The 17,478-nt window shown below is 37.1% G+C and overlaps 1 protein-coding gene across 1 annotated transcript in view; it reads left to right on the forward strand.

Moving 5' to 3' along the window:
• Positions 1-977: 977 nt before the first annotated feature.
• The window catches only part of LOC131679679 (uncharacterized), a 31,939-nt gene continuing 15,438 nt past the window's right edge, over positions 978-17,478 (forward strand). Inside the window, exon 1 of the mRNA XM_058960414.1 lies at positions 978-2,745. Within this exon, the coding sequence (XP_058816397.1) occupies positions 978-2,745 (1,768 nt within the window). The remainder of the gene's footprint in view (positions 2,746-17,478) is intronic.

Consider the following 17,478-nt stretch of genomic DNA (forward strand, 5'->3'; position numbering starts at 1 on the left):
AGAAAAAAGTTGGCATGAAAGTGTTAAGAAAAATCTCTAACTCTATGTTTGGGGTTAAGACTCGAACTCAGGTGAAATGCGTACAAAATAATTGATTTACCAATTACGCTATGCCCGCTCCCTTATCGTAAAAAAATAATAACAATCATTTTTTAAAAAGACCTGGTACACTCAAAAGTAGGCCGTAATACGTTTACGGTAATAAGAAAAAAACTCTAATAGCAAGACGGTTAAGACTAAAACGGTCTCAACAAAAAATTCCCTAAATGGCAATGCCAACACGAATCTATGACAAAAGGTCGAAAGACAAAAGGTCGAAGAGAGAAAAGGTCGAAAGACAAATGGTCGAAAATACAGAAGGTTGAAAAGATAAAAGGTTGAAAATACAAAAAGTCGAAAGGACAAAAGGTCGAAAGACAAAAGGTCGAAAAGACAAAAGGTCGAAAGACAAATGGTCGAAAATACAAAAGGTCGAAAGATGATAAATCGGATAAATTTAAAGTCGAAACCAAATTTTTAACTTTTCATTTTTTTTAAAAGTGCCCTTCCAGGAACTAAAAATCAAATATCATAACCAATATATTCATAGATAAAACTTTAAAGGATTGCTCATTATCGGCAGTGATGCGGATGCTCATCACATCATTTCGAGCAGCTCAGATATCAATCTGAGAGGCTCTGAACTGATGGAGTACATAAGTAGTACAAATCTCCATATTCTGAATGTGAGAAACCGTCCAAATTTTGCGAGGTCTGAGAGGGAGGAGGTGTTAGACACAACGCTTTGCTCTGATAGAATTTCAAACGAGCTGAGAAATTGGCAGGTTCCAAATGAAACTGAACCGTCTCTATCCGATCATAAAGATATATATTTTTCGATCATTTTGATGTCACCTTCAATGTGGTAACATATCGTAATCCTAAATCTACAAACTGGGACCTCTATTTCATGGACTTGTTGACTTTTCTCGGTGAAAATGAATTTCAAAAAACAACCTAGACACTGCGAAAATGAATGGATAAGCAAGGACATATGCAGGAGTAAGAAATTCTTGGCAGAAAACCCCAATCTGGTTATCACCAAAGCGGACAAGGGAAACAAAACCGTCATCATTGCATCTGAGGAGTACGAACAGAAAATGGAGGACCTTCTGAGTGATGAAAGCACGTACAAACAACTGAAATCGGACCCCACATCGAAAGTTCTGAAGAAAATCGGTGTATTGGTGGATGGGTGGCGCGATAGCAAGTACATCGACGCGCGCACACACCGGAAGATAAAAATATCCAGTTGTAATCCACCAAGAGTCTATGGTTTGCCAAAAATACACAAACAGGACAGACCTCTCCGCCCGGTGGTTTCGACGATTGGATCAGCAACGTACAATGTGGCCCAATTCCTATCTGGAGTGATTGGAAATATAGTAGGGAAAACTGAGTACCACATTAAAAATAGTTTTGAGTTCGCTGATCAAATAACAGGAACACAGATCACCGAAGATGTAGTTCTTTTCTCTCTGGATGTGACGTCGTTGTACACGAACGTGCCTGTTGATTTTGCCCTGGACTGCTTGAACGAGAGATGGGAAGAGGTGGAGAAACACACAAGCATCGATCAACACAGTTTCATGGAGGCGGTCAAGCTTGTGTTGGAATCGACGTTTTTCGTACATCGGGGTGTAATATATGCACAAACTTTCGGCGTCCCTATGGGCTCTCCACTCTCACCAGTCATTGCGAATGTGGTGATGGAGCGATTGGAACAGAAGTGCATAGCATCATTAGAGAGAAAACAAATACCTCTAATGATGTACCGTCGGTACGTAGACGATTGCTTCTGTGTGGGCAAAAGGGAGCACATTCAAGAAATCTTAGACTCGTTCAATAATTTCCACAGTAAACTCCAGTTCACCATTGAAGAGGAGGACAACGGGAAATTGAGATTTCTTGACATGATGCTAACCAGAAACCATGATCGCATCGAAAGAGTTTGGCTACCCAAACAAGCGGATGGTAGATATCTGGATTTCAATTCAGAGAGTCCCTATTCGCATAAATGCAACACGGCAATTGCACTCGTAGATCGAGCAGTTAAGCTCTCCGACTGTAAAAACCGACCAGCGGCAATCGAAACAGCCAAAAAGATATTGCGAATAAACCATTACCCCTACTGGTTTGTTCGCAAAATTCTGAAAGATCGGGTCCATAAACACTATAATGGCCTACAGCAGAATAAAGATGCGACTGCTGAAATAGCATATGTAGCTGTGCCATACGTCCCGGGACTCAGTGAAAAACTAGAGAAAATTCTGAGAAAACACGATACAAAACTTGCTTTCAAGCCAAAAGATAAAATAAAAAACAGAATTTTCTCCAAACTGAAAGACCCGATCCCACCAGGGAAACAGAAGAACGTGGTGTATTCGATTCCGTGTGGAACAGGCGATGGCAAAACGTATGTAGGACAAACGGGGAGAAGGCTGGAAACGAGAGTAGCGGAACACAAGAACGACGCGAAGAAAAAAGATGCGAGAACTGGTTTAGCCCAACACACATTGCAAGAAGGACACATCTTCGATTTCGACAACACCCGGATACTGGAACGAATCGAAAACCAGGAGAGCAGACTAACTGCAGAGATGTTTCACATCAAAATTCTCGGCGAGGAAAAAACGGTGAACCTACAAAGAGAATGTGGAACGTTCTGCACAACATACGACGGTCTGGTCACCAAGCTTCGACAGTGTTTGAATAGCGAGGAACGCAGACAGTCGAAGAGTGATCGCCCGCCTAGCGGTGGAGAGTGAACGAGAGTGAATGGAGATGCGTGATTTCATTTTCACCGAGAAAAGTCAACAAGTCCATGAAATAAATATGTTGCGGTGACCATAAAATCTTATAAACTGGGACCTCTGTTGGGAAAACTTGGCGACTAAATTTCATGGATATTTTTCAACAATTAGTCAACTATACGACTTAGATGACTTCGTCGATACGAACAACACACTCATAGTAGCATCCTACGAAGAAGCTTGTCCACTTTGTACCTACTAATAAAACGACTAAGGGAAATCCCGTGGTGAAGGGCTGAGCTTGAAAGAATGAAGAAGGATATGAGAAGAGCTTGGAACCGGCGTCAGCGTGATGATTCCAGGGCTTTCAGGTCAGCTCGTAGTGCATATATGAAATGTCTTAGATCTGTAGAGCAAGCTGACTGGCCACACCTATGCACTAATGTCTCTTGTTTGAACGAGGCTAGCAGGTTAAATAAAATTCTCTCGAAATCGAATGATTTTCAGATGAACTTCTTAAAAACCAGACATGGTGTTTATGTGACGGACGAAAAAGATGTTCTTAATTGTCTCTTCGACACGCAATTTCCAGTTTGTATCGATCCGGAGCTGAACAATGTTCACAGATCTCAAACTGGTAATTCGGACTCGTGGGCGTTAGCACGCACATTGGTTTCCACTGAATCGGTCAAGTGGGCAGTTGACGGCTTTGCTCCATACAAATCACCCGAAAAAGATGGAATACTTCCCGTGCTACTGCAAAAGGGATTTGATATTCTTAAACATGCCTTGAAAAAATTTTTGCTTTCCAGTCTTGCTACCGGGTATATCCCGAAAGCATGGCGAGAAATAACTGTTAGATTTATTCCCAAAGGGAGGCGCTCAAGCTATTAAGAATCCAAGAGTTTTATGCCTATCAGCTTAAGTTCTATTCTTCTGAAAGCTTAGAAACGGATAATCGATTATTACACCAGGAACGTTAGTTTAGTTGAATATCCACTGCACAAAATGCAACATGCATATCAGTGTGGGAAATCCAAGATCACTCTGCTTCACGATGTTGTTTACAATATTCAGAAAGCCTTCTAGCTCAGCAATCTAGCTTAGGTGTATTCCTAGATATTGAGGGTGCTTTTGACAATATGTCTTTCCAGTCTATTCTGGAAGCGACACGCGGTCATGGGATACCTGCATGTATCTCGGATTGGATAAACGCAATGCTTAGTAACCGCATACTTTGTGCTCGTCACTGCGACAGGCTGAGATACGGAAGTTGAGTATTTGCGTTGGTCCTCAGGGTGGCGTACTGTCACCTTTATTATGGAACTTGGTTGCCGACGACTTGTTGAGAAAACTTGGATTTCCAACCTACTGGTTAGCTGAAGATTACCAAATACTAATTACTGGATTCTGCATCGGAACAATCTTTGACTTAATGCAACAGGCATTAAGAGCTGTCGAACAGTGGTGGCGACAAGTTAAATCATCATTTAACCCAAGCGAAACTTCAGTGGTTCTTTTCATGAAGAAGCAAACAAAAACCGGGGTTTGTCCCTTACAGTTCTTTGATTCTGAGCTACTGTGTGCAGATCGAGTCAAATACATTGGAGTTTTATTAGATTCCAAACTGAATTGGCTTGCTCACATTGAGTTCAGAGTTAAGAAAGCGTGAATGGCCTGCGGGCAGTGTAGATGAACTTTTGGAAAGATATGGGGTCTGAAACCTAAATACATCTATTGGATTTACACGACAATTCTACGTTCAATACTGTCTTATGGATGCCTTGTGTGATGGCAGAGGGGAGAGGTGATACCGGTCCAGTTAAAGATAAACCATCTGCACAGAATAGCGCTCATGGCGTTGCCTGGTGCTTTCACTGCAACTCCGACTGCTGCCCTTGAGGCACTTCTAGATATCAAACCATTACACATACACCTCAAACAAGAAACACTATCATGTGCATACAGACTGCAGGTTACTAGGCTTTGGAACAATAACCATGTTGATCTTGCTACCAATCATACACGATTGTGGTCACAAATGGTTACAAATGGTTATGTCATTCCATGTGAAGATTTCCTCTCGAGAGGAGTGGTTGTCTGGCTATATGGAAAGACAACAACAAACGCAAGTGGTCTGTTACACGGATGGCTCTGTGATGGAGGGACGTGCCAGTGCTGGTGTCTACTGTCGTGAAATGAGATTGGAACAATCTCACTCGCTAGGCAGATACTGTACTGTATTCAAAGCAGAAATCTTTGCGATTATGTGCGGGGTATAATCGGCCCTTCAACTGAGTTTGTCCGGCAGAGTTATACATTTCTGCTCTGATAGTAAGGCTGCAATCAAGGCCAATTACGGTCCAAGCTAGTGATCGCGTGCCGAACCCAAATCGAAGAAAGGCGTTTCTTGAACAACCGTCCCCAGTGATTTCGAAAAATCTCCTACATTTTTCGAAGCTTTACTGCGGCATGCTGACCAGGGCTTTAACCGGCCACTGCAAACACAATTATCCAACTATTCGGGCTGAGTCTTTTTCATGTGATCTCTGTGAATCCGACTACGGAACCTCATATCATCTGATATGCAACTGTCCAGCGGTAGCGCAATTGCGATTTCGAGCCTTCGGCCGTCCTTATATAGACGAAACCATGTTTGGACGACTGAAACTCAGAGATATGCTAAAGTTTATTATCCAATGTGGTAAAGAGCTTTAGGCTTACTCGAAGGCGAGTTGAACTACTTGTGAGTTTAACTTACCTCTTGTTTGTTTTTGTGCTGTTATTTTTCCCACTCTTCCAATTGTACTTCCCCACACCTCCTTGTCCTTTCCTTCTGCACAGAAAATGATGAAAACACACGGCAAGGCACAAATCCCTGACTACATACGGGGAACGTGCCATTTAAGCCAATATATTCTGATGACTGATATTTCAATAAAAGTAAATAATATCGGTTAATTTTTATTTTATATCGAATTCAATAAGTCTGTAAAGTAGCCCCCAGCTAGTCCGTATATAATATTTTAAAACGCCATTTGAATAACTATTTTGTAAACCAACTCTGCTCATATTTGGCATAAAGAATACGTACACGATGACGATAAATCTGTGCTGATAGGCCTAAAAAATCCATTATTAAAAGAGTTATAATTCGTTAAAATTGAAAAATAGACAAAAGGTGCACAAAGAAGCCCCGTACGACGGTACACAATTACTTGTAGGTCAGTGCCCTGCACTCTTAATAAAAATACCAACCATCCTGTTCAAGCGTGCTCGGGGAAAAAAATGTTTTAATGTATTGTAAACGATATAGCTGAGAAGACAGTTTTTTTTGCGTTATTTTTATTCAATAATATTTGTACATATTTTTATGTTGTTCCAACACTCAGCAATGGACTGGAAGATTAGAAGTATTATATTAAGATTCATAGTATTCAAGGAAGAGCAAAGAGGTGAAGTAAGAGGGATTAGACAAGCGTGGAATAGGAACATTTCAAAACTATATCTCGCATTGTTACTTGTTATAAATTTCTGTTATTTTAACTATTAACGAGACCTAATTTATAGCACAATATGTTACCAAAATTGTATTCTGTTATAATCTTGTTATATCATTCTGATCGGGTCATATGAGCAAGATTGGATTTTCCCGACCACTTAGCGGTTTGTCTTCTACCGGAGGATTCAGGAAGTTTTAGCATTTTTATCAAATGCGAATCAGCCGAAGAAACAGCATAGAGACATTAATAGGTAATTACGGAGAGCGGCTAAAATGTTGCGACTGGTTACATTCATAAGATAGTAAGGTGGGCTTAACGTTTCGGTTTCATCTCTTCTTATGGCCTATGCTATATTTCTCCTTAGTGGTGAACAATTTTGGTAAAAACTATTTTTATTCCATTAGTCCTGTCATAAAGTAGTGTCGGATTCTGATGAAACGAAGTCGAAACGCAAATTCCATAACTAAATTTCTTATGGTCGTTATGAAATAAAACGAGACATAGAGAAACCAGGGGTAAAAGAGAAGAAATAATGAACAACCAATTGGAATCGAACCAAGTTCACCAAGATTTAATTTTTACATACCTAATACAAGTGCTTTTAGAGCTGCGATAAGGTCCTGTCATTTCTTCTGATTTTTTCATTGCAATAACCTTCGGACTATCACACAACAGAATTCAAAGTGCATGTATATTTCGAGACCTCCTTCCTGTATGTACATTTTGGCAAAAATAAGCTACAAGATATACACACGCATTGTTAGTTATGATAGACGAAATCATCGAACCACACTTTAGTAGCACAAAAAAAATTCAGGAAATGTTCTTTTCTACTATAGCAAAAAGTCAAAACTGTCTCCACCCACAGCAGGAAATGGGTGGGTGACACCAACAACTCTTGGTGTCACCTGAAGACAACAAATTGAGCGTATCAACTCTTTGTTTTCCGGTTCATTTTTCCTGCTACCAACCGTTGTCACTGAAATGTTCGAACAAACGAACGTAGCTCGACCACCAACACAAGTTCCTCCACACCGGGATGTTCCAAGACCCAAGTCCCATGGAATTGGTGTGAAAATAATGCTTTGCCATGTGAACAATACAGGGGTGGTGAGATCAAATATTGGAAATGACTGCTTTCGTAGCATTATCCTGTTGTTTTCGAGTGAAGAAAGAATATCTGTGTGCATACAAATTTGATTTATGATCAATTTAATGCTTTTAAAAATGTGGTAGATCTAAAAGTATCACTCAGATAAATGATATTCCTGATGAAAATATTGAAAGTTCACCAGTAATGTTCCTAGTGCCAACCTTTTTTGGTGACAACCGATTCCACGGTACTAACATACTCCGTACCGGTTCATTTTCCACATTCAATAAGATTATTTGGAGACGAGAGCCATTGTTTGAAATTCAATAAGATTATTTGGAGACAAGAGCAATTGTTTGAAAGGGCGTAGATGTTTCTACGAGCATTAACTTCGAACATTTCCAGCATTGAAAATGCTTTACTCTACTATATGGGGCTGAGGCTAGGTGTAAAACTCAAATCTGATTTCGAACTGCGTCACGAAAACGTGTTGATGGATCGCCATTTAAATACTAATAGATTCAAAGAAGTCCAACTTAAAAATTGGTTGCAACTATAAATTGGTATTTTGAAAAATCCGTATTATTGTAAGAACATTGGGAAAATGTAAGAAAACAGACAAAGTTTTCGCTTACGTTTTGTTAATTATTGATGGATTTTCATGATTCGAACACCAATCGATTCAGAAAATTGCCAGTAAAAAATTGTTATCAAATTTATCTATTTTTATTATGATTTTTTTTATTATGAATTTTATTAGCACACTATTGAAAAATCAGTAAATATGCAATAAATAGGGAAAACATGTACAATTTTTGCAAATTTACGCAAGACATTCCCTAATACGGACCTCATCTACACATTCATAAGCGTCCTACACAATTCATCGCTTGATATAAAAGGAATGTATTTGAACAAATTCCTTCATTGCAATGCCTGCTCTGCCGGCAGAACCAGTTGGATTATTGCTATTGTTGCTTGTAGAATAACTGTTAGATCTTTCATTTGATCACGAGCTACGGTAGCAGGACGTTTGTCTGTGCGCTGAAAGGATTTTGTTCGCAGCTTCAAACAACAATGCACAGTGGTCCCAAAGAGCAAAAAAGGGGGTTATTTAGATTGCGTCAAAACGGTTGACTTTAGCAATATGGTGTCTTTGAGAAAGTTTCTTAGAGTAGAGCTTCCCTTCTTTCTGTCTTAACGAATTGATGATTTATCCCCCTAATAGTGAGTACCGAATTTTTTTTTCTTCAATAATTCAGATAGAGAAACACTTACTCCAGCAAAGTTGTAGAGAAACTCGTTACAAACATTTTATCTGGAGACTTCAACTCTCTTTGTTTTAAGATTTTTGAGATATGGGACATTATTTGTAATAGACCCCTTAAAACCAGTTTTTTCATCATAAGTTTTCTTCTAGATTTTTTCCATTATATAAATGTTCTAGAACATTGTTTGGACTATTAAACTGCATTACTTTGCCGAAGACGGAAACTTGCCATCGCTAGTATGTGTGAGGATATTCACGTTTTTTGATTGAAAATAGCTCTTTTTCCAATGCCGATAACTTTTAAACGGGCAAAAACGGGCAAACCACTTTGTAAACAAATTAAAGTGCAAGAAAAGCTCAACAAATATTGGAAAAATCAGATCTCCCTAAGGCGGCCCTCTATGGAAATACTAGAGCTGAAGTTTGTCCATACTAGAGCTGTTCCGGCATCACTATATATTACTGTTAGTTCTGAAATAAAGGATTAAAGACGCAATAATTAGCCTTTCTTACTTCATAAGCTTCTCGTTTTAAGTAATTTTGCAATACGTTTTATGTTCTAATAGCGGGTTAAGCAGTTCTATTAAAGCTTGAGCAGCTTGAAAGTTCGCTAAGAACTTTTTGCGAATTTTAAAGTGTGCTTTTAAGTATTATCCGAACTTCTGTTTGCTTGGGTCAAAAGTTACAGTTGCTCAAAAACTCAATGCATACGCCTGGCACCGGAAACTTACCATTTCCTTTGCGCCTACTTCATAACAATGGCGCAAGTGCAACCAAACGGCGAGTAATCAATTGCATTTGACGACGGAATGAGACAAACTTCAGCTCTAGTATTTCCATAGAGGACCGCCTTAAGGAGATCTGATTTTTCCAGAATTTGTTGTGCTTTTCTAGCACTTTAATTTGTTTACAAAGTGGTTTGCCCGTTTTTGCCCGTTTAAAAGTTATCGACATTGGAAAAAGAGCTATTTTCAATCAAAAAACGTGGATATCTCCACACATACTAGCGATAGCAAGTTTCCGTCTTCGGCAAAGTAATGCAGTTTAATAGTCCAAACAATGTTCTAGAACATTTATATAATGGAAAAAATCTAGAAGAAAACTTTTGATGAAAAAACTGGTTTTAAGGGGCCTTTTACAAATAATGTCCCATATCTCAAAAAGCTTAAAACATAGAGAGTTGAAGTATTTAGGTAAAATGTTTGCAACGATTTTCTCTACAACTTTGCTGAAGTAAGTATTTCTCTATCTGAATTATTGAAGAAAATAAATTTCGTAACTCACTATTAGGGGGATTAATCATCAATTCGTTAAAACAGAAAGAAGGGGAGTTCTACTCCAAGAAACTTTTTCAAAGACACCATATTGCTAAAGTCAACCTTTTTGACGCAATCTAAATAACCCCCTTTTTTGCTCTTTGGGACCACTGTGCAATGGCGGAACAGAAGCGAGATGGCGAATTGCTGGTTTATGCCGTGCGTATCTGCTGTGCAGGCAAGGTTCAAATCGTTCCATAGGATTCTCGTCACGTATCTTAAAACATAGCTATTAGCAAACCGTCTTTATTAGGACGAATACATAATGGAAAAATGAATTCAATTAGATAATTTCTTTTATTAACTTGTATTATGTTTATGCTTGGTAATTCTGTACCTTTGCCAGTGAATCATAATATATGCAAATATTCTTCAAAATAATCAACGAACCCGATATTTTTTCCAAACCTTTAAGGAAATCAATGAATGTGGCAACCCTGCCATTAAGCGAAAGCCACACCAAAAAGAATGATGAGAATATTTTAATTTGTCGCACAAAAGGATCCGTCTGTACGAAAAAGTTAATAAAAGAGATCGCCTTGTGTTACATAGTGCTCATTTGACATGAGCTGCAAAAGAGAAATGTTCGGCTGTGTGTATGCAGCAGAAACGAATCGCCGGCGCGACAAGGTTCGAATTGTTTCAAAGGATTCTCGTCTCGCATCCCAAAACATAGTTATTAGCAAACTGTCCTTATTGGGACGAATATATAATGGAAAAAATTTATTTGCGCCTTTAAGGGTTAATAATGCTGCATTTTCAATGTAACCACGGTCGTGTCTTGTGCACAACAATTTAATTTTTTCACATAACTGCTTTCGCTTAACTCACAATTTCGATCTGTTTTCCTCTTGGATACCACCAAAAAGTCTCAAATAAGGATTGGCACTTACGTCAAAAACCAAAAAAAAAAGAATTATTAGTTTGTATAACTCTCATACCATCTACATGAGTTAATATGTGACAGGGTTAAAATGAAGGTACTGTTTTAATAGAAGTACAGTTAAACTCAACAGTAATATATACAATTTGTGTCCAGTTGTTACTGGTATAGATTTGGATGGTTTCAAATAGCTATTGTTTTCAAGAAATTGACTAATATCTTTGAAAATACACGAGATGTGAATAATATCTCTTCAAGAACTCACAAGGATTATACAAAATAGAGTACTCTAACGAGTCATCCACAAATAGTGTGTTATTACTTTGAAAGCATTGAAGTTGGGAACTAAAGAATATATCTTTAGCAAAGTTATATAAAAACGCAATTTCTACAATTTTATGAAAACATTAGATTGTAATGTAGCTCCTAAAAGCAAAACTTTTATTTCTAATTTTCTGAGCAAATTTAATAATTAATAAATTTACTTAGTAGCCTCAGAGTAAGAATTTTTCTATCGAGGTTATTTATCATTGAAAACATAGAACCTGAAAAATTGGCTTAAATTGTTCGTTAACGCCGCTGAAGAAAGCATGTTTTACTGTAAATCATTGATTGCTACTTTCAGATTGTTTTTGTCAAAAAATGTACAAGGCGATTCAATGTTGTTCTGAAAAAGGCTGACAATGAAAACGATTTTTCAGAATACTTCAAACTTTTCACTCTGTTTCTATCAGAGTTACAAATAATCGAAGCTTTTTTTTGACGGCTGAAAATGAACCTGATGCAACTCGCGGTGAATAGAAAAAATATTCATTCAAATATCCATGTTATTCATTCAGTTGAATATCGTACAATATATTCATTTCACTATTTATCAAGAAAAATGTTTTCAAATGCGGGTAAAGCATATGAAACAACAATCATCATCGCTTTCATTGTGCCAGAGCCTACTTTGAGGCGTTTGATTCGTTGCTGCACGATCGCTTCGTGTAATAATCGTAGACGAATGAAAATGTGCATGGATGAATAGGCGGTTTGTTCGTTTGACGTTTTCAGCTGCGTCACTGAATATTGAAAATGAATGCGGCTGAATATGATCAATTTTCATTCAATGAATTTGAATATTTTTAACTCTGGTTTCTATTGCTATGCTACCCAGTTGAAGCCATTGAACAGTGGTCCCGAATGCAAATTTAGCAGGAATTTTGAGATTTTACTAAAACTAAACAACTAAGTCTTATTAGGTCTTTAGAGAAGCTTTCGTAGTTTATGAGCCCCCTCTTTTTTTAAAACAACAGTTAGGGTGGTTCTAATTTTACCAAGATCAAAAAATTAATTTTTTAATCATTCTAGCTAGAGCCAAACGACGTTCAGCGAAGTTGTAGAATGATAAAGTTTGGAAAAGTTTGCTGAAGACATGTAAACTTTATCTGTCATAATTTTTATTTTACAACAAATTTAAAGTCGGAGCTTAGGGTGTTTCTTCGAAATACAGTTTTATTCCAATAACTTTTGCTGTATTCATTTAAAACTGAAGTAGTCTTCAGACAACTTTAAGATTGTTTCAAGGTGAATAATTTGTTTCATTGCACCATATATCCAGCTATTTCCGTTGAAAAGTTATGAGCACTTTTTCGCCAAAAATGGGGTTGTTTGGAATAACAATATCACTCATTTAGGGCAAATAAAAGATAATTCATTTTGAACTATAAATAAGGTCATGATTAGAGTTATAATTGAGCAAAAAATGGCGAACACGATATTTTTTAAAATTTCATAAAATTGATTTAAAAAAAAGTCTATTTGCCTTTCTCATATAGAAAGGTTATGCAATCACTCTGAAAAACGTCAACCTAATCCTGGCCCGGAGGGCCGAGTGTCATATCCCATTCGACTCAGTTCGTCGAGATCGGAAAAAGTCTGTATGTGTGTGTATGTGTGTATGTATGTGTGTGTATGTGTGTGTGTATGTATGTATGTGCGTATGTGTCAAATAATTTTCTCAGAGATGGCTAGACCGATTTGCCCAAACTTAGTCTCAAATGAAAGGTGCAACCTTCCCATCGGCTGCTATTGAATTTTGGATCGATCAAAATTCTGGTTCCAGAATTACGGGTTTCAGAGTGCGGCCACACAGAAATTTCTCATATAAACTATAGGAAAAATTTAAAAAAAGAATTTTTATTTTTGATGCTAAATGTGTTCAAGGTGCATAAAACGTCGAGATTTGATGCAAACTCGAAAAAAAATTTGACGACGATTCACTTTTTTGGATTTTGGCACATTTTTGCCTTTCTCATATAGAAAGGTTATGTAATCACTTTGAAAAACGTCAACCTAATCCCGGTCTTTTCTTTGACTCGCATAAGGTTTCTGGATATTAACAGGGGCGTAGTTGATGGTTTACGGAGCGGGGTTACACCCCCCCCCCCCTCTCTACTGTTCACTCCCTTCCTTTAAAAATCTCTTTAAATCACCCCTCAGACCACCACCCCATCCAGCCCTCATACCCCTCCCTTTCAACCCCATCATCTTTAAACCACCACTATATCACAAAGCATACCAATTTAAGCTGGGGAATCGTTCGTTCATGGGACTTTCGCCCTCCTAACATACCCATCCCCGCATGACAAAATGAGTTAGCAAGCAGATAACATTGATCTAATGCCGATTATGATATTTTTTTGTTTCAAGTGTTTCACCGTCGACACGTAGCTCATCAAGCTCGTGGCTGGCATGCCATTGTGTATAAGTGCAAAGTGTACTAAGAATGTAATGGACATTTCCACAATTATGCTGAACATAAAAAGCCTCCGTGCCATAGTTTAGAGAAATGAGAAAGGCACAATTGCACCGCTAGGTGGATTAAAACAGGTTTTTGAAATATTGAATGCTTATATCTTCTGAACAATAAAAGCTAGAGTTTTGATGTATTAGAGGAAAATGTTCGTCTTCAAAAACTCTGAAAAACATCTGAAGGATAGGTTGGAAAAAAATGAAAACTGAAAAAGTTATATTAAAAATTTGGTTTTTCATGAATTGACCCTTGTAATAAGTGTAAAATACTTTCACAGCGAACAATATAAAAATTTAGTTTCGTTTTCTTGATAAACTATTGCACTTTACAATATTTTTCTATTATTTTATATAGTGGGTAGGGTGGCTCTATTTTTTTAAAATCAGAAAATTGACTTTTTAATGGTTCGAGATAGAGTTTCGCTGTCTTCCAGAAAATTGAAGAAAATGAAATTTTAAAAAACTTTGTCGAATACACTGAAACTTTATGTCGTGTACATTTCATTTTACAAGAAATGTACCAAAAAAATTCAGGGTGTTTCTTAAAAAATTGTATTCTTTGTATAACTTTGGCAGTTTTGATTTTTCATTAAGATCACTTTAGAAATACTTTCAGATATTTTGAAGGAGAACAATTTATCTTAATATATTGAACCTCTAGCTTCGCTCGTTAGAAAGTTATATATACTTTTTACTTAAAATAAACTGTTTTTTGAGTAAATATTGCAAGATATAAAAAATATCGTATTTGCCATTTTTTGGTGATCTATACTAGCATGCTATTTCATATGAAAGCAACAGTATTTAATGTTCAGTGCCCGAATCGAAGATAATTCTATTTGAAAAAGTTATATTTTTTATATAAAAGTTCCTATAACTATAAACGAATAAAGTTAAGTGGTTGAATGAGAATGCGCAAAATTCGTAAACGAAAGAAGCAGTTTTTTTCCACACCGTATGTCAGATCTTCATAAAAATCAATCAGCGTATGTAGAATGTTGTTGTAGTACTGCTGATTGATTTTTATGAAGATCTGACATACGGTGTGGAAAAAAACTGCTTTTTTCGTTTGCGAATTTTACCCTTTCTCTGTCCAACCTTAATAGAGCTTTTTGTACTCTTGAATATTATCGGTAGTGCATTTGATATATGATGGAATTGAATGTTGTTAATCACTGTAGTCCACCTTCTGAGCAGATGGGCGGATAGTGCGTTACTAAAACCACCCCGGTGGCACGGTAATAGTTTCCTGAAACCTCCGTTTGTTGTTGTGGTGGCGTTGTTGTTAACAAATTATTAAGCTACATTCATACTGTTCCTACGTATGGCGCACATGCATACAGAGATATGAAAATCTATTAAAAGGTTTTCAATGTTATTTGAATAAATTGCATTTGTTTCGACACAGAGAGAGCTAAAAATTTAGGTGAAATAAGAAACGAGTAGAAATATCGATTGAAGAAGCAGTATGCGATAAGCCTACCCTAACATTGCGGTGTGATAGGAATCTTCAGGGGTATAGAGAATTTTCCAATCTGTAGCTGTATTAGTGTGATTAACGATTTGTTTTGATCCACCTACTATAATTTTCTGATAGGTCGAAGAAAATAGTTGACTTTAATCAGCAGAATTATTTTTGTAGTTGAACATGAGGGAGTATTTTATGTCCCCGGCTTTAGTTTTATAGGGGCACAGAGCATTTTAACAACATTATGAATAGGATATGGGATTTTATTCCAATGTTTCAGTTAGACATGAAACTCTACTAGGGTGGGGCATTACTATATGGAAAAACGTAATCATAGCTACATCAACCGAGCACAGCACTTTTTTGGTACTTTTTGGGGTCCCAAACAACTGTGCCAAATTTGGGGTCGATTGGTGTTGGCCCGGCGTGGCGCATTGCGTTTGAAATTTGTATGGAGATTAGTATGGAAAAACCTACATTTTTGCATTTTTAATTCTACAGAGTACAATTCTTTTTGTAGTATGTCAACAAATAGATAGAAATATAGTCCAGGATATGCTGAACAACTTTGCCGAAGGATGTATGGTGTTGGAATGTCTCTAAGCCAAGTTATAGCTGTTCAAAGTTCGATACATCGAATTAAATGCCAAAAATCATTTTTATTGCCAACACTGCGGGTGTACCAATGGTATTTCATATAGCATTCCAAAATAACATTATATATTTTAGATTTGCCACATTGGTATGTTTGGATGAATTATTCAAAAGCCTTAGCTCAATTTCATGAGTGTATGTAGTTGAGCAATAGGGTGTAGTGAGGGGTGATGGGGGGGTGGGACTTTAATATGTAGAAATTCGAAATGAAATGTTGTCAAGTTGGAATGTTCAGATGAATTATTTCAAAACATTTACACATTGTCCTACGCATAATAGTAACGTTGAAATAAAACATACTGTATCCTTTTGCCTTGACTTTTATCAATAGAAGTTACCTTACAGACTGAATCAATTGATGTCGAGTTGATATGTCAGAGGATTGCATTGATTATATTTCAGTTTCATACGCACTATGATTTGATGGGATGCCCATTTCGATGCTGTTCGATCACCTGAAGCAAAAATTGATGTAGGGATCTGGTGGATTTCATGTTGAAATTCAGAAATTAGCTTCACGCCTCGCGATCGAACAGCATAGAAATGAGCATGCTATCAAATCATGCGTATTATACCGAAATATAATCCTCTGACATATCAACATCGACATCATTTGATTCAGTCTGTAACATAACTTCTATTGATAAAAGTCAAGGCAAAGGGATACAGTATGTTTTCATCGTTACTATTATGCGTAGGACAATGTGTAAATGTTTTGAAATAATTCATCAGAACATTCCAACTGGACAACATTCCAGTTCGAATTTCTACATATTAAAGACCCCCCCATCACCCCTCATTACACCCTATTGCTCAACTACCTCATGAAATTGAGCTAAGGCCTTTGAATAATTCATCCAAACATACCAATATGGTAAATCTAAAATAAATAATGTTATTTTGGAATTCTATATGAAATTGCATTGGTACACCCGCAGTGTTGGCAATAAAAATGATTTTTGGCATTTAATTCGATGTATCGAACTTTGAACAGCTATAACTTGGCTAAGAGACATTCTAACACCATACATCCTTCAGAAAAGTTGTTCAGCAGATCCTGGACTACACTTCTATCTATTTGTTGGCATACTACAGGAAGAATTGTAGTCTGTAGAATTAAAAATGCAAAAATGTAGGTTTTCCCATACTAATCTCCATACAAATTTCAAACGCAATGCGCTACGCCGGGTCAACACCAATCGACCCCAAATTTTGCACAGTTGTTTGGGACCCCAAAAGGAACCAAAAAAGTGTTGTGCTGAAAAAACGATCATTTTGCCCCACCCTACTCTACATAGGATATTGACACTAAAATGTTATCTAACATTGGAAAAACTTTTTCGCACAAGCAATCTAAACTAGCATCTTCAAGATAAGTAAAGATTAGGAAACTGGAGGAGGAGGAGGAGTTATTATTTCATTCATGCGATCTTGTCGAGGATGGTTCATAGAGGAAATTTAATGATCGTGGACTAGTCACACATGATGGTGACCCGAGAATATTTAAAATACCACAACCGCAAACGAGACATTTTTTGAAAAAACTTAAATCGCCAATTACAGAAATACTAAGAACGCTGTTGATAGAAAACGATCTAATGAAAAAGTATGCTTACGCCAGTAGTGACATTTGACAGTAGTTACAACAGTAGTCCTCTATTATAATGAAATTTGGTATGTTTGCTAAGAATTATGAAAAGTCG

This window comes from Topomyia yanbarensis, chromosome 2 (genome assembly GCF_030247195.1).
Source record: "Topomyia yanbarensis strain Yona2022 chromosome 2, ASM3024719v1, whole genome shotgun sequence".
Classification (NCBI taxonomy): Eukaryota; Metazoa; Arthropoda; class Insecta; order Diptera; family Culicidae; genus Topomyia; species Topomyia yanbarensis.